The sequence below is a fragment of the Drosophila bipectinata genome, chromosome 2L (assembly GCF_030179905.1).
Source record: "Drosophila bipectinata strain 14024-0381.07 chromosome 2L, DbipHiC1v2, whole genome shotgun sequence".
In the NCBI taxonomy this organism is placed as follows: domain Eukaryota; kingdom Metazoa; phylum Arthropoda; class Insecta; order Diptera; family Drosophilidae; genus Drosophila; species Drosophila bipectinata.
Genome location: NC_091736.1, coordinates 21366931 through 21389427, shown reverse-complemented (window position 1 = coordinate 21389427; position 22497 = coordinate 21366931). Strand labels below are relative to the sequence as shown.

The window sequence follows — 22497 nt, the reverse complement described above, 5'->3', positions numbered from 1 at the left end:
AATGAAAACTTAGGTAATAATATGGCAAGTATCTGTTTAGGACTTTTGTATTAAAGTCTTTCTACAGTATAGCATATTTTAGTTTTAGGATATCAGATGGTTTTAATATCGCCCCCAGCATGTCTTCTCAAATTGATTTTCCTTTTTAGACGGCACTCAAGGACAAAGGACAAGCTACCGCGCCCTGGGGAGCACCATCTTGGGTTAGTCGGTCCCCCAGTCCTTAGAAAGGAATAACAATGCTGCTTGAAACCAAAACCAGATGCCCCAGCGTCTCAAGAACCTCAATTCCCAACTACTCGGTGGTGTGTGCGATTTCTAAACTCGACTTGAAGACCGCATCTGGCGTGCAAATCAACATTTCATAGGACAAACTTGAGAAAAGGACCAACTTTAAGATAGAGATAGAACAATATTTTGTCGAGCGACAAGTGGCGAGTAATTTATCAAAAGTGAAACAAACCTGTCACGGTTCCTCAAGGCGACACGCGACTGTTCGGGGGACCCTTCCAACCCACCACCCCCGAATCGCACACGTGGTGGGGCCATAAAAAATGTATTACCAAATTCGGTTGAGCTGCACATATCGACGGAATGCCGCGAGCCAAAACCCTACGAAAAATTTAGCCCATTTTTCCCACAGACTTTTCTTTTTCCAGTGAAAAATTGCCTCAGCATTTCTCCGTTCCTCGAGAGTTATCCGGACCTTCAATCGGTTGATTGGGATTGAGGGCTCCTTGGGTTTTTACGGCCAAACATCGTAATAGCGTGCAGATTGGGCAATAAGCGCGATTTTCCCTCCTTTCGAGGGCGGGCCTGGGACTTGGGCTGATGGGAGGTACTTGAGAAATTTCCTCATTAGTTTGATGGACAGGGTTTAAAGAATGTAGGACTTCAAATAGTCTTTAATGTTTTATTCACATGTTCCTTGAAGTCATTATTTAATGGAACAGAGGTAGGTTTTATAAACACCACTATTACGACTTTAAAGAAGTGGAAGCAACTAACTACTGGCATCTTTTTTTCTTATTCACTGATTTGCAATGTTTACATAAAAATATGTACTGAGACTTTAACAAATTAATACATTTTCTTATAATATTTAAAATCAAATCATTTTATTACTTTAAAATAAAGCTTTACTGAAAAAAGACCAAGGAGTGCGGAGAAATCCGAATTTTTGGAACCTCTAGCATCGGAAGTACAAGCTCCCAAGTCTCTGTTGGGACTCTCCTCTAATTCTCGAGGAGTGTACCGTTTTCCGCAACAAATTTTACGACTGTTCCGACTTTTGGTTCCGCCCCCTCGGATTCCCGTTCAATTTTACACTTCATAAAATGCCAAGCAAATCGATTCCTGGCACAATCCAAGGAAATCAATGCGAAACCCCAACCAACATGCATAATTTATACAAACAAGTGAAAAGCAACCCCAAGCACCCACCCACCCACGAAAGCCACCCACCCACACATTGGCCATAAAATAAAAACCAAATTGACAAACATTTGCCAAAGGAAGGTCCTGGAAAGGGAACATAAGGACAGCGGCGATGAACCACACAGGAAACATCTTGTGGCCGCCCGTTAATAATTAATTTTCTAATAAAATTAAGAGCTCAGTGCTCGGTTAGCTTTACCTTTGCCATAATCGGGACTGGTGCTTCTGCTGCAGACTGATAAGAAAGTTCCCAGGTGAGAAGCCGTCGGCTTTTGACTTGGATCTGATTTTTGTTTTACATAAAGAACTACCACAACAAAATACAGCTATAGCTTTTGTTTTATAATTAATGAACGGCTATTTGCTGACCAAGGTTGACTATTAGTGAATTTTTTTTTTTAATCTCAAGTTATTTTACTTCATTACTTTTCAATTGTAACGGTAACTGCGTCAGACAGACACACACACATACACAAGCACAAAACCGCACAGCTTAATATTAACCAAAACGTATAGCGAATAATTTATGTTAATATTTTTTAAATTGCATCTTTTCTTTTGCTTTTTAAATTTTATTTATTTTTTTGAGTATATAAAAATAATTTAGTTTTTGTATATATTCTTAGATTTTCCAGCCGGGAAACGCGCGCGTTGCGTTGCTCTCGAAAATTTTGTAACGACTTGGCGACTTGGTCTCCCCGACTTGGGGCCTCGGCTGCAGTGATGCCAACTTAGTTTTTTTGTCTTGAAGTTGGCTTTATAGTTGGTATTCTAAGATGCCTCATCTCTAAAAGCTTAGCGTTATTTTAAAGAGTGTGTTATTTCAAAACATACATATACGGATTTGGATCCTAAAATATAATATTTCTGGAATTTAACTATTATTTAGGTAAATCTTGCTATTTTATTAAAAAATTGGCTTTCTTTCTCGGCTATAACTAAACACCGACAGTTGGCAGCACTTTTTGGCAGAGCTGGCTTAGTTCCAGTTATGTACCGTCGGACTTGTACTGTTAAAATGTACCTTAACGGTTTTGGGTCACCATTAGCTGGCCACACTGAAAAGTCCTGTTCAGTCCTAGGAATCGTTTCCCCCTTAATTTGAAATTCAAATAAATAAAATAATATTCAAATAAATCTGAATGTCTTATATAAGTTTTCTAGCTTTTACAAAAGTAATTATTTTCCAAACAATATCTTCTCAGAAGGTATCTTTTGATGATGAAGATACTAGTTTGTTGAAGATAACGTTATACAATATTTATGATGCCGTATATGAAATTGGGATCTTATTTATGTGATAACTCCAATTTAAGATGCGAGCAATATAAGACCAAGAGCGAGAGTGTCGCCAACCTTCAATAATAGGCTTAATTATTAATTAATTATTTAAACTAGCAACTAGCTGCTTCAAATATGTACGTTTGTATTTTGTATATATTATCCGGATATTTTAAATATCGGTTTGGGCTTGGGACAAATTTAAATGACACACGCCTTGGAAACATGAGGCGAAATGCTAAATAAATCCTCTTCGAATAAAAATCCCAAACTTTGTGGTACCAAATTAAATCCTTTTACGTATAAAATGAGTTACAATTAAAGCTGTTTTATTAACTACTTCCACAATTTGTTTGGTAACAACGAATCAAATCCACTTAACGGACTGGCACCCAGCTCTCCAAGACATCTCCGTACTTCTTGCGATCTGAAACGTATTAAAATATACAAAATGGCTATATAGGAGGAATTAAGGGAAGCTGTGGCTCTTGCATTTACCTTTAACGGGGAAATCGTCGGGATGCAATTCGATATAATGCCGGAGAACGGCATCGCGTTTGGCCAGGTATTCGCCCCTCTTCTGATCAAAATATACTCCGGCGCCCACGCCAATCGCTCCAAAAGCAATGTGCTTCTGAATTCCTGCATAACAATTGGTAAATAATTTATTTTCATCAATTATAATAGACAAAAACAATGTTACGTCACATGGACCCCGGCGGAGAAAACTCACCTGAAAACACGGGTCTGCGGAAGCCCCAGTTGACGAAAAGGGCCACGCCCACTCCGGCTAAGCCGCAAGCCAAGGGGTTCCATATGGGACTCAAGAAACTGGGCTCCCGATTGCCTTTATTGGACAACAACTCCAGCGGATCGTTCACAGCGCTCATGTTGATAGAAAAAAACAATAGAGGTGGACAGCTGAGCTAGAGATGGCCAAGATTATTTTTATTTTTAGCGCAAAGCACACGATATTTGTATCGATATTAGGACTAGCGGGAAAAAAGCTAAGTTTCATTGTATGGTTTTTTAGGATGGATATTAAAGGACTTGTCTTAGATGCCTACGGTGTTTTAGGCCTTAGAGGAGTAGTTGGAATTAAATCATTTAATAGGGGTTTTATTTAGTCTCCCTTGATTATTACTTAGTTTTATATTAATATTATATATTTATATTAAAAAAAAGGTTACAAGAATAAAAACGCAAAATCCATATGAACATTTTTTCTGGTTTTCCGTTTATTTTAAATCCATATTATTTATTACAGTTTTACGTTAAACATTAAATGGCAAGCAAGGCATGTGTAAGGCAATTTATAGCATATATAGGTGGCTGCTCAAAATTGTAAACTTCAAGGCATTTTGTCTGTTTTTGAATATCTGACTTGAATACAGAATATATATATTGAGTAACTGTTAGTCCTGCAGACACACATCAAAGGCGCAAGTAAAATATAGAACAGGCACATTATTTAGTTATTAGTTAAGGCCGCATGTCGCCTAAGCCTCTAATTTACAGCTAATTTACATTCAATATTTAAGTATTTATATATTTGTAAAGGTTACCATACATCCAAAAAGAACTAATAAAAAATAACTCATAAGTAAAAAAGATGTTTATTTAAAAATTAAGCATTTCATGTCGTTTGTGTTTCATTACACATTTGAACTCTAAACAAAATCAAGGAAAATCATAAAACTACAGAAGTCCTAGTGTACAAGTATGTTTATAAAAAATTATACACCTACAGCTAATAAAAAGATATTACTTTTGCTTTTTACTGCGATTACACATAATGGTTTACTTAAGCTACGAAAAGATCATTGTTTGGAAATTTTAATTATTGGTATATATCTTTTTTTGTTTTTATTTTCGCAAGGGCCACTTAATTCTCAACCGATTTAAACTCACAAAAGATTAAAAAAGAACAAACTGCTGGTATTTCCAATCCCTCGCGATCTAAACCAAAAGAGGGTTTGCGTGGCACTGCCTTTAACTTAAAATTAGTTAAACCATAGATTTAAATCAACGCGATTGAACATTAAGCTGGTTGATCAGGGGGAAAACGTGGGAAATGAGAAAAATACAACATAAATGGGTGTCTAGACAAATCATTTTAAGAAATGTATTGCAATAGGTCGTCATATTCTTTTATAAATTTCATCTCGCTTATGTACTTTAAGTTGGTAGGATTAATTAATGGTTTAAATGTCGGTCTCACTTTATACTTAAAGCAGTTTGCAATGACACATAGTTAGCACTTGAAACAGACTTGAACAACAACGATGTGCCAATGGGCATAGATCATAATTATTATAGCATGTAGATCAGTGTAAGTAGTTCACCACCTTGGTTGGTCACCAGTTGGTTTCTAGCTGGCTCCTCTTCTTTATCTCGTTATTGCGTTAGGAATGACATTCGCATAGGAAATCGTACGATTAACCATAGCATATAGGCAAAGGGCGGGTCTTGAGTAGCTTGCGTCTGGGTTCGAGGACGCGCTACCTCGTCCTCGTTCGTTCACATGTCCTCCCGGGTCTCCGTCGTCTTTTACACACTTGCTCTTCACTCATACATACTCATTAGCTACTGGTTTTGTATTGTTTGATGGTTGTTTGCCGCGTCCGCTCGTCTAAATCCACCTTATCTTAGCCTAGGATACAGAACTAATTGCATTATGCGGCGAGCCCATCTGGGTGAGCACCTTGTCCAACCACTGGAGCGGCCCGTGCAGGTGTATCTCAATCCAGCACGGCGTCGAGGTGACGTCCTGGCGATGGTACTCCGCCCCCCAGCCCTTCACGAATGACATCCTGATAGTGCACATCTTGGTGAGCTCGTAGACGGCCTCGAATCCGTTGTTTACCGACTGCGACAGCAATTGAGCGAACTCCTGGTTGTTGAAGATCTTCAGCGAGCATCCGGGCGGGATCTTGCACACGGTGCTTGGGTGGAATCCATGGTGGTAGTTGCAGTTCCGCGACTGCACGAAGATGGCCGAGTCCGAGAGGCATTCGGCATACACCTCGCCGGTAACATAGTACAAATGAACGCCCTTTCCTGCAAATGGAAAACAATGTAAGTCGTTTCTCTACACCCTGATCCGTAATGGAGTTTCCAAACTCGTTAAACCCACCTATATGGCGCCGCGTGTTCTCTATGGTGCTGTTCCTGTTCACATTGCTCAGCTGGCCAAGGCAGCAGCGGTCGGAGTTGTTGGACGGATTCGTGAAGCCATCCACAATCACGGAGTTGTTGGTGCAATGAAACACCTCGCCCACGCGGCAGTTGAGCTCGTAGTAGGCGATCGAGGCCCAAAAGGCCGGCTCCGAGTAGCTGACTTGGGCCACATCGCCCATCTGAGCGTCCATGTGCTGGCCGCCCTCGTTGGGATTGTTGGAATTGCCGTCCTCCGAGGGGCTGTAAGCGGGCGGCGGTGTTCCTGCCAGGCTGTCGTACGGCGAGTTCGGATTGGAGTTCACGGAACTGGGACTGCCCACCGAGGTGTTGCTGTTGCCCAGGCTGTTGAATCCACTGTTTGAGTAGCTCACGTTGTGCGGCATGCTGGGCTCCGCCACGTGGTTGAACTGCAGCATCGAGTGGCCGGGCGCGTATTCCGAGTGGCGGGGCACCAGCACCGGCGGCAGGACCGGGCTCTCCACGCGCTTGTAGTGGTACGGATTGATGCAAACCTCCTTCTGCTTGGCGCTGAACGGATACTGGCAGAGTTCGAGGGGCTTCAGCTCGTGGTGTGACTGCAGGTCGGGCCATCGCCAGACCCGGCAGTAAATCACGTGTGGCAGGCCCTTGCGATGTGAAACCTACAGAGGTGATACAAATTAGTTAGTACTGGGAGATCTGCGAATTCCAGACCCATTCTCACCTGCAATCTTCCGTCGAGCGATCTGGGAATGGTCACACACTTGGACGGCTGTCCCGGGCAGGACAAGGCGCGCTCCAGCTCCTCAATGGCGCCCTTGCGCTTCTTCAGCTTCTTCACCAGACTGTCAACCGCCTTCTCCGCCCACTTCTCCTCCTCGTCGCCCTGCTTCCAGCCGAGCAGCTTCTTCACCGCCGGCGATGTGAAGGAGAATAGAGTGCCCAGGGTGGACATGGCACTGCTGGTGTTGGACTCAACGTCGTCGGTGTCCATTCTGTTGGCGATCGCTGACAGGCTGTTGCTATTGCCGCTGCTACTGCTGCTGCAGATGCTAATGTTGTTGTTGTTGTTGTTTATAAGGCGACTGTTGTTGTTGTTGTGGCTGGTGGTGGTGGTGCTGTTGGTCTGGGGTGGAGTTACCCGATAACCGGTATAACTATCTGCGGGCGGATAGTCTGCGGGAGAGCAAGTGAAAACACATATAAATAATAAACGCAAATAATTCGCGGGCATTCATCATCGGGCTCAGATTGCCTCAGCAACGCCCACCACAACGCATGCAAAGTGGGAATGCACTGGGAGAAACAGTCGAGGCTCTGGCTTGGGCTCGTGGTGGGGTTGAGCAAGCCATCAAGCCTCGAGCGCACATCCCCTTCTTCGAGTGGAATCGGAGTGGGAGCCATGGATCATGATATCGGATCGGGAATAAAGTCGTTGGGAGGTACCTGTCATGCACGGACTCCTCCCCCTTTCAATGTTGGCGGCCAATTGCATGCAAATTGCCTGCAACATTCTCTCATCGAGAATTATATTCGTTGCGGCTGCCTTGTCTGATTAATCAGAGCCATTTTCGTTAGAAAAATACTTTTATCTCCCTGTATTGTTATTGCTGATCGTTTATCGGCTACTGACGTAATTTGGAGGGAATTTTGTCAACTGGCTAGAGTTCCGCGGAATTTGGGTTGGCCAAGTAGAGACTTCTACTTCTACTTGTAGGGGGACTCACCACCCACAATTAATTAATAAATTAACTAATAACTGAGGCACTTGAAAATCTATTCCACTAAAATTAACAAACGAAATAGATAACACAACTAAATAAATTTGCAGTTGAGTTTATTTTAACTTGAATTAGCATCTAACATAATATTAAAATTAATACCCGGTACAAATAGAGTAAAAAGGACTAATTTGAGAGACTTCGCTCTATAATAAACATTCTGCAATATAAGAATTTCCTTGAGGATTCCTATTATGGTATACCAACGAAGTTCCTTTAACACCCTTCCGTCTCCAAAAATGTAAATTTCCTATAGTTTCGATTTTTAAAAGAATCTTTGCATTAAAAAGAAACTAGCATCTAAAGCAATGGTCGGCACGACCCTACCTCGAAGCATAAGAAATTTCTCAGCCCGAGCTCTGCCACACACACAGTATAAATGTGTGAAACCTCTTTTTTCTGTTATTCGCTACTAATACTAATGCGTTAAAGTCATATCAATGTATTGGGTGCCGACCACTGATCCAAAGACTTAGAACGAGACTGTTTTTAAATCATTTAAAAATGAATAGTAAATAAATAAATCAATTTTTTTATAAATTACAGACATTACTAATAAATATATACATTATTAAATTATATGCAAAAACAATTCTTAATGTCATTATTTAAATGTTAGGATAAACATTGGAAGGACCAACAGTAAAAAGTTTATAAAAATATGCTTTTTTTGATTTTGTAGAGGAGAGGAGTACATTTGGAGCCATTGTAGAGGAGTACCGGGTATCGTAGTCGAGAAAATCAACTATAGCCTAAAATTCCATCTTCTAATAAGTTCGTTGGTTTTAAACAAACAACGAAGTCTACAAAAGACCTAAGGAGGTAAGGTATTTATTGGCTATATAATTATACGATTTCATTATTTATTTATGAAATAGTTGGAAAAGACAGTCCTGTGCACATTCAATGAATCGCCTACCCCTAACTCAAAGTTTGATACAGTAATTCCCATTAATTGAAAACACTCGCCGCAAATTTCCACTCGATTCAGAGTCGAGCTAGCTGAATCGAGCGGGAACTGCATCTCATAATTAGCGCAAATGATAACCAAATGGCTTACAGCTTGTCAGCGCCACAAGTGTGGGCCAAGCCACCCCTTTCCTCCCTAACGGCTAACGGTAAAGACAACAATTCAATTTCAGTTATGACATTTCAATGTTAACGGCATTGCGGTGGAGCTCCTCTCGGGTGGCAAGTGATACCGAGTATGCGGTGCCCGTACTCTCGGCTCGTACTCTGCTCAAGGTGTCAAAAATATTTTAATTAAATCGAAAAAAGTGACAAAACCTAATTGAATGAAAATTTGTGGCGGCAATTAGTTTGGGCGGTCTAGAGTGGTGGGTCAAAATCGAACAAGAAAACCACACAAGGCGAACCACCACCCCATTTAGGTGGAGGGGGCGGGGTGGCAAGACTGCGGCGAGGTGGCAAGTAAATCCAATTCCAAAAGCAATTAAATGCCGGCTATAAATCAACAAGTGCACCACTCGGACACCTCTCCGCTGCTCCGCCAGACCCACTGGCGCACATTTTTCGCTAAATTAGTCGCTGCGTGAATTAATTACCATTTTCCCGCTCAAGCCTAGTAATTCGGGCGTCGCCAGAGGCTCTATTTTGGCCACTTTTCGGGCATTGACAATTGGCCGCCGTCGCTTAGAGGGCGTGGTCTGCGGAAAACCCCATTTTTTTAATTGGCCAAAGTCAACCGTAGCCCGAGGCCCAAAACTACTCCACTAACTAACAAGACATTGGTTTCTTCAAGTTTTTCTTTAAACGGGAATCCTAACAATCTCGGTACAACATTGCCAATTTTTATAAAAATATTGTAGTGGTTTAGAACTAGAGAACTTATCAAGAGGGTTATCGGTCGGTGGTGTAGTATTTGTCCAGCTGACTGGCGGCAATTGTGGTCTTGAGGACTGGCCTGCCTTCGGAATTCGATGATTGCGGGGGTAAGCATACAAAATTCGATAGTGCCCCGGGCTTGAGGGGCGACAGCATTGACACACCGGTGGGTCGCAGGTGGGTTCTTGTATGGGGCTTGTGTACTCTTAGGGGAGGACTTGATCGTGAGGTTCCTGGGAATCGATCTATTTTCCTGGATTCGACAATGACTTTAATAGATTGTCAGTGACTTAAAGAGTTTGGTTGTGTTTGGAAAGGGATTATTCTTTAATAGGTTTCCAGAGAAGAGAAACGAATAAATGCAATTGAAAGCTATTCGCATCGGACATTAAGCGACTATAAAGATACTTCTTCATTCTACAATGTCTTTACGATCCATTGTCATACAGATCTGCGGGCACGGGGACACTTTCGCAATCAATTAAATACCAATAATCATAGTTCGCAATTACACATTATTACTCGAGCTGGGATCACGTATCTGCCACCCCGACATCCTGTCTCCGCGGTTTCTTCTTCGGCCCCACCCTCATCTGACAGCCTTCTTCTGCTCTGAACACTCCACTGTTAAAAGTTGGGCCCAAATTAGGGTTTTATTTTGACTAAAAATATCTCTCAAGCCACAGGTTATCGATTTTAATTAGAAGGTGTATTGATTTCCATGTAAGACACCAATGTAGGAAGTTCTAAAGGTTCGGAAAAGGAGTCACTTTCAAAGGATCTATATTCTTTTTATAACATTTGAGTCGATACTAAAAAAATCTGATAATACCAGATGAAATATATTAAATGATAAAGTATCAGATAGGTTTCTTATATACAATATACCCCACATTTATTTTGAAAGAAGCTAAAAAGATACTTTTTCTCTTTTATTTATATGGTATATATACTCCTGATCAGAATGGAGATGAAAAAAGAACAAATAATGTTTTTATATCTATCTGTATGTGTTTTTATTGCATTTTAATCGCTACATTTAAACCCTTTTCTTTAGAATTCAAATGATTGTTAGAAGAATTATGCTCTGTACGGAATCATCATTTAATAACAAATTATTAAGATTTTAAAATAATTGTCCATGAAATCCTTGATATCCCTCAAAGTTGTGAGTCTTGAATACATTATTAGCACAACTTCTTGCTACCTTTTACCTTTTACTTGAACCTATATTCGCACCTAACAAATTGTAAATATTTGTAATTAAAATCAATATATAAATGTAAGATTTATTTTTATATAAAACAGATCCCTTTTTTCAGTGCAGCGAATCGGGGATCATAACTCAAACGGACGAGCGCCGAGGACTCGAGTCTCTCACGGCAGGCACGCATTCGCGCATGCGCATTCGTATCATACAATTCCAATCAATAATCAATCATAAATGCGCCAGCGACAGTAGGGCGTAAATCATGATGGTGCCCAGGTAGAGCTGAAACTGAAGGTAGATGGGAAATTCAGAAATTCAGAAGCAGTGGCGGTGGCAGTGGCAGTGGCACTTCCGCTGCCATTGAAAACGGGCGTTGGGCAGAAGGGAGGCGGCGCACCAGAGCACCGGAGGGAACTATGTACGCGGAGGGACTTGGACATGGGTGTTTAAAAATAAACAAACAATGCACACAGCACAGAGATAAAGACCGAAACGAAACGAATCGAATCGAGCAGGCAGCAAAAGTTTCAATTTGAGGAAAACTCGGATTGGGGCAGGGAAGGAAGGCAAGGGACTAAACGTACACATGTTGAGGCTGCAGATATTATTATTTATTTATTTTTATTGCACACGCACACACTGGGGCCCTCTGGCGGGTGGGTGCCCCACCAGCAGCACACACTCGCGGCGATGATACCGAGATGCACAAATCAAAATCAGCATCAGAATGTCATTTGGATGCAGGGGCGACCCTCCACGACGCTCGACTCGCTCTCGTCTCGGCTCGGCTCGATTGTTATCTTTTAGTGTCAGATATGCGCTGGGCTCCGCTAGTATTAATTTAATTTATTGATGTTTTTCAAACTTTCTTGTATTCTTTTATATTTTTGTATTTTGCGGGAAATTACGCAAAGTCCCAGGAGAGAGTCGAACTGCAGGCGCGAGCGCGAGACAACTGCACGAGGCGACCGATCGCCGACGAATGCCGACCGGGCTGAAAAAAGAAACCGAGTGCCGACTGACGGACTGAGTGAATGACTGGGTGAGTGACTGACTAACTGACTGACTGGGCAACTGAGCGAGGCCCAACTGAATTGGCTGCGGTTTCTGCATCTGTCGCGGTGAACCAGGGCCGTCAAACAGGGCCGCCTTCCGGGGACTAGAATAACTATACCAAGGATTACCATAACAGATCTACAGATCTAGATCTGTTACCTAACCGGAACGAGGAACTATATCTTATAGATGGAGTACTCCATCCTTGGAACTATTTGGATTAAAGCCATTCCCGTTTAGTGCTTCTGGAGCCCTGATCCGAATCAACTGTTGAGTGACGTTTTCTTATTGCCGCGATTGTGATTGAATGTGCAGGCAGCCAAGTGCACACCACCACTAGCACCACCACCACCACTGCCACCAGCACCACCACTAGCACCGCCTTGAAGCAAAAGTTTGTTTAAAAAAAACCCCTTCCTATCTGCAGTTGAGGCGCCTGCACGTGAACGCGAACGTGTTTGTGTGGCGCAGGTACGCTGAGAAAAATACCGTCATTGAAGCTCTCTCCTCAGGTAGACTCTAAAGGTAGACTCCTATTAATTTTCTCAGTGCATCTGCTTGGCGGTGGTGGCGTCAACCCACAACCAGGCTGTAAACACCCACCGCAGCCACGACAAGTGAACGGGTATCAGGGGCTGGTGTCGGCGGAATCGGCGTTCATCGGAGCCCTGCTTGGCGAGAGAGGGATATGGGAATGGTCGGGATGAAATGGCCAGAGGACTTACTTCCTTAAGCTACCATCCAACATGAACTAATGCAAATATTCTCTCTCTGTATCGCACACGAGTTCAGGATCTAATGCACACCTCTGGGCAATGGGTCCTCCCACTCCGACGCTTTATTGCGTGTTTAACACCACTAAACACGGCTTTATGGCCGACATGGGCAGCATTACACAGTCGTCGTTAAAATCGAAAATAGTCATGAAAGCGCACCCTCGAAAAAAGAAGCCAAAACCCAAAACCAACAAAGCCGCCAATACGCCACAATTATGTAGTCCGCCAGAAACAATCAAAATTTATGCACGCAAATTGCTCCCCAGCCCCACTCGCACTTCCTCCCTGCACGTGCCAAAGTGCAAACGTCAGCTTGGAATGCAAGCGGAAGCCCTGCCGGCCCAGCAGAAGTCCTTTTTTAAGTAAATTAACTCAATTCTAATTGCAAATAATTGCCGCGATAACTGCCGACCGGCACGCTGGCTCTGTCATGTCAGTAATTGAGCTGTCAGCACGGAGGGACACTTGTGTTGCCAGGAAGAAGTACGAGAGTGAATGTGCCCGCGACCACCCAACAGGAAACTGTAACTATGCTTTTTATTTCAACAATAAATATTCGTGTACTATGTACCAGCTATGTACTATATGTTGTACTATAGCCGAAGGCCTCTCATAATGCAAAAGTTAGCAACGTATCTAAGATGACACCTTAGGCCCCAAAGGAACTGGTACACCAATTATCACCGTCGGGGTCACCACTCTATATGTAGTAGAAGTGGATATGTAGGAGTACTGTCTGTTCAACTCAATTCTGAGCCTCCAATCATCTCATAATGTTGTCCACAAGTTAGGACCCCTTCTAAGATGGCTTCTTTGGCCCCAAAGGAACTTGTATACCCAGTATCTATCGGGGTCACCACTCTAGACAAAATGTAGTAGTAGTATTGTCTGTTCAACTCAATTCTGAGCCTTTAAGCTTTACGACTGGGTTCTTACAGTTTTATTTTACTGTCGGCACTATATTTTAGTCTTTAAGTTAGCAACGCAAAAAAGGATTTGTATATAATAGATTAATTTAGTCACAGGCACATTCGATTTATTGTATGTTACTATGGATGCTATGTTACTATCTATATTTATTAATTCCTCCAAAACCTACTCAACGAACTAAACACAGATAACCTTCAAAGAATAATATCTTTTCTGAAAGAATCCAATTTGTTCCAAAAAAATATGAACTCCATCTCAAAACCAAAATCAGAAAATTTTAATAATAATGTAATTATGTACATAGGTAACCTGCGAACATAGGTTCATAGACCTAAGCTATTCATAACCTAAGAGTTAAAACATGGAATAAATCTCAGTATCTACTAGACATAAAAGCCAAGGGCCATGCTGCCAGTCTTATACCCACTAAGTTAGTTTAGTTTTGTGAACTGCTCTACCTTTGATAATAATATTATAGTAATATTACTCAATTCTGAGCTTTCAAGCTTATCGACACACAGTTCTTAAAGCTTTTTTTACGGTAGACTGTGTGAATATTAATTATAGTTACTATTCATTATTACTATTTATATATAATAGGACATATTATAATAGGTGTCACCATCCCAGTCTATCGTGTCTATTTTCGTTCTACCTAGTCTCTTGACTGCTCTGGATATAGCGTGCTTCCATATCCTACAGCTGTCAGGTATTGGAGAGAAAAAGTCACAACTTTAGTGGTTTTGCGGGTAAGAGCTTGGGTTCCAAATACAACCGAATATATACTTAAGCTAGAAAGATACTAGATTCTAGAGATATTTAGATTCCCCTTCTTTCTATATTTGATTGAGAAAAAGGCCTAAATATAAAGAAAGCACTCATTTAATGAAAAGAGTAACTAGATTTTAGAGCTAGATTCCTCTTGAAATAAAGAAAGCCCTCTTTTAAAGAAAAAAGTAAACTTCTAGCCCATAAACGTAGACAAATTTTAATGGCGGCTCGACAACCAATTAAATCAGCTACAAAGTAATCGCTAAACTTGTGACAAAACTGAGCCGCCAAAACAGGCAGTCCTTAGCTTTGTTGTGATTGTGGCCCTTGAGCTACTGTTGTCGGCTCACCGTCACTGCCGACGCCTGAACATGCAACAATTGTTGCGTGTTCAACCGCCAATCAATGCCAATGACTGCTGGACCACAAAAGCAGCAGCAACCAGGGTCAGCTCTCCAGGGAAAGTAAAACATATTCCGAATATATTTTTAAAAAATGTTATATTTGAAGAATCACATTTCCTAAAAGAAGTGGCCTAATCGGACAGTTTGTTTCTCTCGAAAATGCAATATGTTGCATTACATTACTACTTTTATGACCTCGTCTGTATTTGGGAAGTGCACCATGCAACAGGGCAGAGTGGTGCATGCAGCAGAGCAGAAGCCACTGCAGCCGAGAACCGGCAGCAAGTTCGTCATCATCGTCGGCATCCACGACTCGGTCGGTTCGCTTAAATAGCCATAAATATGTGGAGTATGCGCCCCAGCTCCCGAGCCCCCTCCCGGCTCCTGGCTCCTCCCGGCCCGCTTCCGACCGCCTGCGTCCTGCGGGCTAAACGTGCTGCTGCTGTGTGGCGCCTAATGCGTGCGCCAAAACAAAACGTAAAAGAATTCTTAGAAAAGCGTCGCCGCGCGATCGGGCTCAGTGCCCCGAAAGGGGGAGTCGCGGCCACCGTCGAGTGGATTAAATGGCACAAACATGGCTAATTACATGTATTTAACACGCACACACCCGACAGTGCGACACAGTCCCTGACGAGTTCCACGATTATGGTCAAAAGCTCGGATGCAGGACAGGAGCAGCTGATGCTAAGCTGCCCGATTTCCCGGAATTATTTGCCAATCGATGGATATCTGAGCCATTAAAATGGGAGCGGCAACTCCCATCGGCGAACTCCGCGTTGTCAATGCGCGAATTTATTAGATTTTAAATGCAATAATTATTTGCATTATATGGACAGTGAAGCGCCAATCGGGAACGCCGCCGGAATGCACAAGCAGGCCCTGGCCTCCTCACCGTGTGTGGCTAGGAGAGCCAGTGCTTAGTATTCCGCCGGCCGCCCGGCGATCGCCAGTAGCTGCCAAACTGTGGACTCTAGTTACGGCTAATTCCATTCAAGACGAGCCCGGTCTGCGTGGGTGTAGTCTCGCTGCCTGAAGCCTGACCTCCGCCCGGCCGCCCTGCGCCCCAGTCGCCCGCTCTGACAGCTCAGGGACAGAGATTTATGCGCTGTAATTTCCCACTTTATTACAGTTTAGAGTTGCGTTTTCATAGTTTCGGCGCAGTTTGTCTCCTTAAGCTGCCATTTGCTTCAATTTCGAGCACTCAATGTGGCACTTTTACGGCCCTGGGCGAATCAGGGGGGCGGATCTGTATTGTTTAGCCAGTTTCCAAAGAGTTGGGCTTGGAACTACTTGTTTCTAGTACCGAATGCTTCCTGGTTTTGTCTTCAAAAGGATCTTTGTATCATTTGGGACTTCAGACAAGGGTATACTTCAGGTCGACTCTTTGCTCTCGAAAGCGTAACCACTCTGATCTTCGATTGGGAGCCCAGCGTCTGGAGCAAAAGCCAATCCGCCGATAGGGATCTGCTCCGGGCACTTCTTAATAAAGTTGTTGCCGGCATTATGACAACAATCGGCTAATCCCATTGCGCCACGGTCTAAAAATAGGTTCAGATTCGTGTTGACAATTTTCGGGTTTTGTTTGGCTTTGTTTGTCGTTTTATTGTCGAACGGATGGATTATCGCGGCCAGAAGATCAATGGCAGGACGGCCAGGGGGAAGCAGGCGGATATTTATATGGATATCTAGCAAGAGGGGCCCGCCCACTGATCACGTAGATCACGCTCCAAAATGAGGTGCCAAAGATAGGCCATTTTCAAAATGGATTTCCGAACAATTCTTCACTATCTCCGCAGCATGTCTTGCTCCTTTTGGCAATAATTTTCTGGCAGACATTTACACAAAATTTGCATGTTGCTTGTTGCACAAACTGCGCATAAATCCAATTAATAACATAATTATTCGGCAGGCCGGCCCCAGCTCGGCAGTCGGAAAAACAAACCATTTGAAGCTCATTTCAAGAGGCCGCCGTTGGATTTGCAACTCTCGGCGGTGCAGTGGTGCGGCGGTGCGTAGGCCGAGCCAGTTACTTGCCACAACCAGCATATGCAAATGGCTCATATGCTTCTCGGTTTTTGGCATTTTCTCGGTTTATGCCTAAATTGAAATATTGACTTTGCGCACTTAATTTTCGGGCTGGCAAATTTGAATTGCCAATCAGTGATTTCGGAGGAGAGTGGTTCTGTGGGGCAGGGGTCTGGAAGACTGTATGTTTATCTAAACAATGTGCAACATAAATTAGAACAGCAGTTAATGCCCGAAGCCAGCGAGTGGGTGCAATCGTGGGTGTAGCTCCGGACTAACCTCCGGCCCTTCTTGGGGCATTTTAGAAATATGATTTACGGTTTTGGGGATTTACCATCTAGGACTAGAAACCTTGGCAACTACGCTATGGTTCAACTTTGTCGGGTTCTACTGTATTGAGCCAACGAAGCAAACTGCAGAAATGGGGAGAAGAACGAATCCAAACAGAACCCAGATCGCAACCACTAGAGAAGTCAAACCCACCCACCCACACGTCAAGCGGCTGGCCAAGTGGAATCGAGTGCATACATTGCAACCTTCCATTCTTGTACAGCACGCCTCAGTTACCGTCGACAATGGGAACTGCGTTCCTGTTCGAATCGCTAACGTCTCCATTTGTTTCCAGCGTCTTGTTAGTTCATTTCAGATTTAATAACCTGTATATTTAAAGATCTTCTACATTTTAGAATGGAAATGCATATATTTCGAAACAAAACGCAGTTTGATATTTGTGGTTGTAGGTGTTAAATAGTGTAAGCAGAAGGTGGGGGATTAACTGAAAAATTAATATACTTCTATCCATACTATTAATTAAATAATATCCATATATACTATATGCTATATACTATACTAAATAATAATACAAATTATAGACCTTTTTCTTAACTTGTTGGTTGACGTTATTAAAATTTTCTCCCAAGCTTTACCCGAGGGAGAGTTAACTTAAACTCTTGAGGAATACAATATTTTATCTTGCATAGAATAGAAAAAAAATAGACTGTTTTCAATTTTTAAATTAATTTCGTCTAAACTAAGTGATGGAAATTTACAAAAACATATCTCGCGAAAAAGGAAGGTGTCTGGACGGGCTCAAATTTATGTTTGAAAATTATTAGAATTAACAGAATCACGGCCATTAAAGGGTTAAATCTTGAAACAACTCCATTCGTTGATAATTTGTGAAAAATTCAAATTAAGCTGTTCTGAAGAATTAAATATCCAGCCCGTTTCTAATAGAGGGCTTTCCATTCTGTATGGCACTAGCTCTTGGTTTCCAGCACAGCCCTGTTAGTGCCCTACAGCTAACTATTAGCACAGCCCTGCTCCCCACGACTGCAGTAGCTATTGCACACGGCCCCCTGAGGCAGTACTGCTAGCTGGCTCTCTGCCGCCGCGCTGATAACAAAAGCGCAGAGTACCGAGTGTAGTCTAGATAAGCACTCGACAAACACACATCGCGGAGAACGCGGTGGTGTGCGTGGGGCGAATAGTTGAACAAAAGTGTATACAACTCGAGCCAAAATAAATGCCTCGAATTCCCAGAAAGTGCCAATAATGCATAATATAGGGTCATATAAGAAATCCCATAAAAATAAAAAATAGCCTTAAGGATCTTAATCGATAAAAACAGTCGGAGAGCAACCCTTTCGACTCCAATTGGAGAGCTTAGCATCTCTGACGCAGTCTCTGATAAGACTTGCCAGTTCTGTTATTATTTACCGTTTGACGCGGTGTAAGGGTGGTAGCGGAAAATGGGTCTGTGGGGGGAGGCAAGAAGCGTCACACATCGAGGCCCCAATTATCAATCAAGCCCCAGCGATGCGCGTAGGCGCGACGCTGAGTCATAAAGGTGAGCAAGGCCCACAGACTCCCCCAATTTGATTAATCACCGCGGAGGGCAGCCTATTGGATTGTTTTGTTTTCGTGCCTTTTGTTTGTGTGAAGGGCAGTGCACTTGAAATGGAAGTCCGCCGCACCTGTGAGGCGGGCGACGGCGCCTGGCGGGTATTTTGGGTTGCAAGGAATTTTCGGCTACGGGTCCGTACGGGTACCCAAGTACGGGTTTCAAGTATTTTCAAAACATAATAAAAATTTGATTTTATGTGTGTATTTATAAGCGATGGCACTTTTTCTGTTTTTGTCTCCTTCCTTCGCTCAATTAATGGCGCGCACTTATACATACATACACAGCTCGCACACCCGAGCAGGCAGGGCAGTCATATTGCAGCATAAATCCGAGGCTGAGAATAAAACTGTAATTCGTCCCTGCCGAGAGAAACCAAACTATATATTTCTGCCCCACCACACAAACATGGGGAGAAGAAGAGGAGCAGCGTAGCACACATACACAGGGCAACTTTTTTCTCTCCTCTTTCACCCAACGTAGTTGCTTAAGATCGTCTTCCCTTCACGGAAAAACGCGAAAATCGATGTGCAACCTACTTACGCGTAATAGTGAACACTCGCCGCTGATTTATTTGCTCATTTTGTTCGACTTGGGCACCACCAAATTGTGTAAATTGTTTTTCAAAATTGTTTATCACGAAATGCACACACAGCTAGAGGTGGCGAAACGGCGATGGTAACATCGATTGCATCGATAAAAGCCCTGATCCGAGGCACCCTCTGTGGGGTAGACATAAAACCTTTCCCGATAGCTTTATAGCAACGTTTTAGGTTTAATATCGATAAAATTATTTTGCTTTTAAATTTTGTACATATCGATACTTCTATCCCCCATAACTTTTGAAAAATAAAGTTAAAAATATACATTTAAATTTTAAGATATAAATTGAAATTTTATTATTTTATACTTATTGTTATTGTGTTTTATACTTATTGTATAAAATATTATTATAATATTGTATCTTTAAAGTTTAAACATTTTCCGGATGAATTCCAGTATTTGTTTTATCGACCCAATGCCACCTCCAGCTGAGCGCGCTTTGTTTTTGTCGTAGCGTTTGCAAAATTAATTTTGTTGTTTACAAATTTTCTTTGTTTTTTAATTCTTAAATTTAAAGAAGATGAAGGAGTGTCCATACGGCGAGAAGTGCTACAGAAAGAACCCAATCCATTTTGGGGAGTTTTCGCACGCGCATTGTAAGTGCAAGAAAATAAAGCAAAAAATCAACTTAACATTCTTATGTATATCTTAAGTGGATGCGATTTATAAAAGTGGTAATGGAGCTGGGGACTATGACATCCCCGCAAAATACTCAAACGAGCTTATACACACCCAGTTAAAGCTTTTGGAGAAGCTGTTTCCTAAGGAGGGAGCCAAAAGGGAGAAGGAACCGAATCGTTCAGAACCAAAGCCGCCGGCAACGGCTGCTTCCTCCAGCTCCGGATCCTTCAGTGGCGCCTCTTCCAGTTCTTCCGCCTCGTCAACTGCGACAACTACAAGTTCATTTGGTGCCTCATCCCAAGACAGCTCTCGTTTGGCCAAAAAACAAAAGCTAGCCAAAAACATTAAGGACTACATACCCGTTGTGATAGAAAAAGGGGGAATGGCCAAAAAACTGGAGCAGGCTGCTCCTTATAACATGTTCCTTACCGCCATTACTGACTCGAAGCCCACTCACTCCGAACCTTTGAGTGTAACGCTGCAGGAAATCCTTGATGAGAGTCTAGGCGAGATCGAGAGCAGTGTTCAGATTAACTTTATGGTGGACATTGGCTGGCTTCTGGGTCATTATTACTTTGCGGGGATTCTGTAAGATCTTTGTTTCTTTTGTATATATATTAGTTCTTATCTGATGTCCACTTCTTACAGTGATAAGCCCCTTCTAGTGCTGTACGGCGACGAATCCCCGGAGCTTCTGAGCATCGGCAAGTTCAAGCCGCAGGTTACGGCCATAGGTGTCAAAATGCCGACCCCCTTTGCCACCTCCCACACAAAAATGATGCTGCTGGCCTATAGCGATGGTTCCATGCGGGTGGTAATTTCTACAGCGAACCTGTACGAGGACGATTGGCACAACCGCACGCAGGGTGTGTGGATCAGCCCGAAACTGACCGCGTTACCTGAGGACGCGGATACAGGGGCGGGCGAGAGTCAGACAGGCTTCAAGCAGGACCTGATGCTCTACCTGGTGGAGTACAAAATAAGCCAACTTCAGCCCTGGATTGCGCGAATTAGAAAGAGTGACTTCAGTGCCATCAAGTGAGCTATTATACCAGGAACCTGTTATAATTAACTTAAATTCATATCCCTCAGTGTCTTCTTTGTGGGATCCGTACCTGGGGGTCATCGTGAAAGCACCGTACGAGGCCATCCTTGGGGTCACGCCCGCCTGGGAGCCCTTCTGGCAAAGCACGCTGCTCCCATCAACGATCGCATACCCGTCGTTTGCCAAAGTTCCAGCATCGGGAGCCTGGGAGCCAACGTTCAGGCCTGGATCCAGCAGGACTTCGTTAACAGCCTCAAAAAGGACTCCACGCCTTTGGGAGTACTGCGGCAGATGCCGGCCTTCAAGATGATCTATCCCAGTTTTGGAAACGTTTCGGGGAGTCACGACGGAATGCTGGGCGGCGGCTGTCTGCCTTATGGGAAAAACACTAATGACAAGCAGCCGTGGCTGAAAGACTACCTGCATCAGTGGAAGTCCAACGATCGCTATCGCTCACGAGCGATGCCGCATATAAAAACCTATACCCGCTACAACCTGGAGGATCAGTCCGTGTACTGGTTTGTGTTGACCTCGGCCAACCTCTCGAAGGCAGCCTGGGGCTGCTTCAATAAAAGCTCGAACATTCAGCCCTGCCTGCGAATCGCCAACTACGAGGCTGGTGTCCTCTTCCTGCCCAGATTTGTGGTGAGCTTGTTGAATTCTTTAGATTTACAAAATGGATTTACTACAATTCTTAATATTTTTCAGACGGGAGAGGATACTTTTCCTTTGGGGAATAATAGAGATGGCGTGCCAGCCTTTCCGCTGCCCTACGATGTCCCTTTGACCCCATACGCTCCCGATGATAAACCTTTTCTAATGGATTACCTTCAGGGTTGAGGTTCTTTAAATTTTGTTAGCCACATCAGCTTACATTTTGTGTGTTTGTTAGATTAAGTTAAAGTATTTATTTATTTTTTCCATTATTATGCTTACAATTTTTTTGTTTATAAATCTGATGCATCGAAATTCCAAAGCGGGCCTGAAATGGTTTGGCAAAAAAGATAATCTCGTTAAGATCGGGAAGTACATCTTTGTTGATTCTTAATGTCCTTCAAGCAGAAAAGCTCAATTTAATGATTGGCATTTTGAGAAAATTTTGTTCCCAATTCTGGGCACCCTTGAAAGGACTTTAAAAATTGAAAAGTTTTACAGAAAGTTACTAAAAATAAAGATATACTTATAAATATGAGATAATAGTTATAATTTATGAGAGATACATATGATGGTTCTTAATATATGGGGCTTTTTTATCGATGGAGTAATGCATTCCATAGAACTATTTAAGCACTAAGCTTTTCATCGGCAGCCCACTTTGATTTTTTTAACAGAAGCAGAGAATGGTGTTCTATTTTCTAAATATTAAAAATTTATTCATCGGCCAATTATTAATAGTAGTAACCGCGACACCTTCATATTTTGGAACAGTTGTCAACGTTGCCACAAATACAACTGCCTCATTTGGATCTGCAAGGGCCGGATGTTTATGAAGTCCATCCTCGGCACCGATGTGCACTTTGTTGGCTAGCCTGGCCCCCACTCTCGGTAGGTGGTTGGAGTTGACCCACCTTATGGTGAAAGATCTAGTTTAGAATTTGTTAAACAAATTCCTAAAAAGGGCCTCAAGGACAAGTCGCTAGAAGTAATGAA

The 22497-nt window shown here is 42.8% G+C and overlaps 4 protein-coding genes across 4 annotated transcripts in view; 1 reads left to right on the top strand and 3 right to left on the bottom strand.

The window, feature by feature from the left end:
• Positions 1–2087, bottom strand: part of toc (toucan) — a 73948-nt gene extending 71861 nt beyond the window's left edge. Inside the window, exon 1 of the mRNA XM_043213838.2 lies at positions 1637–2087. Within this exon, the coding sequence (XP_043069773.1) occupies positions 1637–1645 (9 nt within the window). The 5' untranslated portion in view covers positions 1646–2087. The remainder of the gene's footprint in view (positions 1–1636) is intronic.
• A 939-nt stretch (positions 2088–3026) lies between these two features.
• Positions 3027–3643, bottom strand: ND-B14.5B (NADH dehydrogenase (ubiquinone) B14.5 B subunit). The gene is made up of 3 exons (XM_017254373.3): positions 3452–3643; positions 3217–3360; positions 3027–3145 (listed from the first exon to the last, which is right to left on the bottom strand). The coding sequence occupies exons 1-3, from the start codon at positions 3606–3608 to the stop codon at positions 3096–3098; spliced, it is 351 nt and encodes a 116-aa protein (XP_017109862.2). The 5' UTR covers positions 3609–3643; the 3' UTR covers positions 3027–3095.
• Positions 3644–4318: 675 nt separating this feature from the next.
• Positions 4319–19279, bottom strand: Mad (Mothers against dpp). Its single transcript, XM_043213719.2, has 4 exons — positions 19122–19279; positions 6602–7053; positions 5855–6539; positions 4319–5778 (listed from the first exon to the last, which is right to left on the bottom strand). Exons 2-4 carry the CDS (start codon positions 6869–6871, stop codon positions 5372–5374), a joined length of 1362 nt encoding a protein of 453 aa, XP_043069654.1. The 5' UTR covers positions 6872–7053; positions 19122–19279; the 3' UTR covers positions 4319–5371.
• A 319-nt stretch (positions 19280–19598) lies between these two features.
• On the top strand, positions 19599–21816 carry gkt (tyrosyl-DNA phosphodiesterase glaikit). The gene is made up of 5 exons (XM_017248277.3): positions 19599–19777; positions 19835–20390; positions 20451–20840; positions 20895–21492; positions 21556–21816. The coding sequence occupies exons 1-5, from the start codon at positions 19702–19704 to the stop codon at positions 21685–21687; spliced, it is 1752 nt and encodes a 583-aa protein (XP_017103766.2). The 5' UTR covers positions 19599–19701; the 3' UTR covers positions 21688–21816.
• The last annotated feature ends 681 nt before the right edge of the window (positions 21817–22497 follow it).

Coding starts and splice junctions, on each gene's coding strand:
- ND-B14.5B (XM_017254373.3), bottom strand. CDS start 3,608: ATGAGCGCTGTGAACGATCCGCTGGAGTTGTTGTCCAATAAAGGCAAT. Junction 3,361..3,451: donor CCGCAGACCCGTGTTTTCAG/GTGAGTTTTCTC, acceptor ATTGTTATGCAG/GAATTCAGAAGCACATTGCT. Junction 3,146..3,216: donor CGACGATTTCCCCGTTAAAG/GTAAATGCAAGA, acceptor AATACGTTTCAG/ATCGCAAGAAGTACGGAGAT.
- Mad (XM_043213719.2), bottom strand. CDS start 6,871: ATGGACACCGACGACGTTGAGTCCAACACCAGCAGTGCCATGTCCACC. Junction 6,540..6,601: donor CGCTCGACGGAAGATTGCAG/GTGAGAATGGGT, acceptor TCACCTCTGTAG/GTTTCACATCGCAAGGGCCT. Junction 5,779..5,854: donor GAACACGCGGCGCCATATAG/GTGGGTTTAACG, acceptor TTCCATTTGCAG/GAAAGGGCGTTCATTTGTAC.
- gkt (XM_017248277.3), top strand. CDS start 19,702: ATGAAGGAGTGTCCATACGGCGAGAAGTGCTACAGAAAGAACCCAATC. Junction 19,778..19,834: donor GGAGTTTTCGCACGCGCATT/GTAAGTGCAAGA, acceptor GTATATCTTAAG/TGGATGCGATTTATAAAAGT. Junction 20,841..20,894: donor AGTGACTTCAGTGCCATCAA/GTGAGCTATTAT, acceptor CATATCCCTCAG/TGTCTTCTTTGTGGGATCCG.